Genomic DNA, 2,419 nt, shown 5'->3' with positions numbered 1-2,419 from the left:
ATCGGGAAGCTCTGGTTTACCTCACTGCCGAGGTGCAGACACACCTGAGGCAGACGATCAGGCTCCTTCAGGACTGAGATTGTACTGGCCAGGGTGGAGGGCATGGTGTTGAAGCAAGGAAATAGAGCAAGATGGAGAATTGAACGGAGTAGCTGAGCCTAGCTAATGATAGAGGGACCCAAAGATTAGGAGAGAGAGAGAACTGGATCAATTCCAACTGATTGAATGTCACAAAACTGATTTTTAATGTGCTCAACATTTCTCACAAAGAATGCACCTTAAACACACAGAAACATTTTTCAGGGGATTAAGCATGAAAAATATCTCATGATGCACATTAACTTTTGTTAAGACTGAGTAGACATATGGATGTGATAGGACTCCTTCAGAATCACATCTTCCACGCTGATTTTAATCTCTGGTGTGTGTTTTGATCCAACCAGAGAATTATCCTTGGATATCCCTATTAATAGGAGAACACAAGCAGCTCTTGTGGAAAAACCAATTAGTGTTTAAAACAAGGAACCAAACAATGGGTATCTACAATAGAATCTAAATAAGCAGACTTCTTTTTTCCATGGCATTTCCCCTTGAGTCCCCAGGGACAGCAGGCATCACAGTAGCGTGTGTGGCGTAAGTGGGCCCTGTCAGATGTGCCCAGTGGCCCGGGTTAGGGCTGGGAGCTCCCAGTGGTTCCCTCTTGGAGCCTCTCCCTCCCACTGCTGTGAGTCCTCCTTGCTGACCTGACCCTCTCTGTGCAGGTGTCTGGTTGAGAAGGGAGATGTGGCCTTTGTGAAGTACCCCACGGTCCTGTGGAACACTGACGGTAGGCGCCTACGCTGTCCTTTCCTCTCTCGGAAAACTCAGGGTCCTTCCTGGGAAATCACTCCCCAGATGGGCAAGGGGGGAAGTTTATTAAGCCCATCAGACTCTGGTGACTTTGGTCCTAACCTTTTTTATTTAGGGAATGAGAAAATTCTTCATGTCTGGGCAGACTTGACAGGGTTGGTTATCATATTGGTCTTGAACTCAACTGACAAACACACAGCTGCCACAGTCCATATGAGCACATCTGGCTGTCTTGATTTTTAGGCGTTCAGGATACAAGTTTTTTGTCAGCTATGTGTATTGCAAATACCTTGTCCCTCTCTGAAAAGGCTTGCCTTTCGCTTTCTTGATGATGTCTCTTGATAAACATTCTTCATTTTAGTAATGGTTCAATCCATCAATCTTCTCCTTTCTGCCTAGTGCTTTTCAGGTCTGTTGAAGAAATCTTTGCCTTTAATAGAATCTATGAGTTTATGAATGTTTCTCTTCTGCTTTATTGTAAAGGCTTTATTTTTTGTGCGTGCTTCTGTGATTCTCCCAGGCACTGGTGGTCAGTCACACCCCCCATTGAGGGTGCCTTGACCAAAGCTGTCAGCTGTGGCCCGTCCACCTCCTCTCTCTCCCCAGGAAAGAACCCTGAAGCCTGGGCGAAGGATCTGAAGCAGGAGGACTTCCAGCTGCTGTGCCTCGATGGCACCAGGAAGGCTGTGACCGAGGCTCAGAGCTGCCACCTGGCCATAGTCCCAAGTCATGCTGTGGTCTCAAGGAAAGATAAGGCGGATTTTGTCCGCAGAATGCTCTTCAACCAACAGGTGTGGGAATTCAGTCCTCATCCCCCAAACGAATGCTTAGGTTACTTGCAGAGCTGCACAGGCACATTCCAGCCCAGTCGCATGCCGTTTCTCCCTCGGCAGTGGGCCCTGACTCTCATGAAAGAGGAAGGCTGGCGGCTGCGCTCGCTTCTTGGCTCTGGAGCTGTCTAGGATATCATAGTGGACTGGAAGAGTCCCAGACGCATGGGTATCTCAAGCGTCTCCCTGAGACTCACTTGACTCTCTAAGCAGAGTCGTGGTACCTCTTGGGCTTGTTCTGTCACAGAAATAAGGGAGTTGGCCCAGTGCCTTCACAGTAGGCTGGGCTACATGTGGAAAAGGCAGAACGGAGGTTACTCTGTGTGACCTAGGGAGGATCTCAGTGTGTTTCCTGGACCTGGGCAGGCTGAGACGGTTTTGGCTTCGTGAAAGTCGAAGAGCCAATATTCAGACAACTCATGACATCTACAGGCAGCCAGCAAGGGATGACCCTATGAAGTAGTGGCTGTCTGAATCAGATGATCTTCAGGAAACCCAAAGCCTTGTCTGCCTTTTTCCCAGCACACCCCGTTCCTGGAGGAGCCCCAAATGAGTAATACATATCTTAGCACATGCTGCCCACACATCCCAGTTAAAAGGTGATGACCCAGGGACGGGTGGAAATACAGAGGCTCTTGGTCATGGACTTTTGAAGGGATGGGTCCCACACAGGGCGAGCTGTCACCTGGGCTACAAGGAAAGTGGACAAAGGAAGGGGGGAGGGGGAGGGGCAGGGGGAG

The 2,419-nt window shown here is 49.2% G+C and overlaps 1 protein-coding gene across 2 annotated transcripts in view; it reads left to right on the top strand.

Annotated features, from left to right (window-relative positions):
* The window catches only part of LOC103090671 (inhibitor of carbonic anhydrase), a 41,263-nt gene that overhangs the window by 36,586 nt on the left and 2,258 nt on the right, over positions 1 to 2,419 (top strand). For both annotated transcript variants that reach the window (XM_007457560.1, XM_007457561.1), the window contains 2 exons: positions 762 to 826; positions 1,456 to 1,640. In XM_007457560.1, the coding sequence (XP_007457622.1) occupies positions 762 to 826; positions 1,456 to 1,640 (250 nt within the window). The remainder of the gene's footprint in view (positions 1 to 761; positions 827 to 1,455; positions 1,641 to 2,419) is intronic.

The sequence above is a fragment of the Lipotes vexillifer genome, unplaced genomic scaffold (genome assembly GCF_000442215.2).
Source record: "Lipotes vexillifer unplaced genomic scaffold, Lipotes_vexillifer_v1.1 scaffold86, whole genome shotgun sequence".
NCBI lineage: Eukaryota > Metazoa > Chordata > Mammalia > Artiodactyla > Lipotidae > Lipotes > Lipotes vexillifer.
The sequence above is the reverse complement of the archived record's forward strand: the minus strand, read 5'-3'. Positions and strand labels throughout refer to the sequence as shown.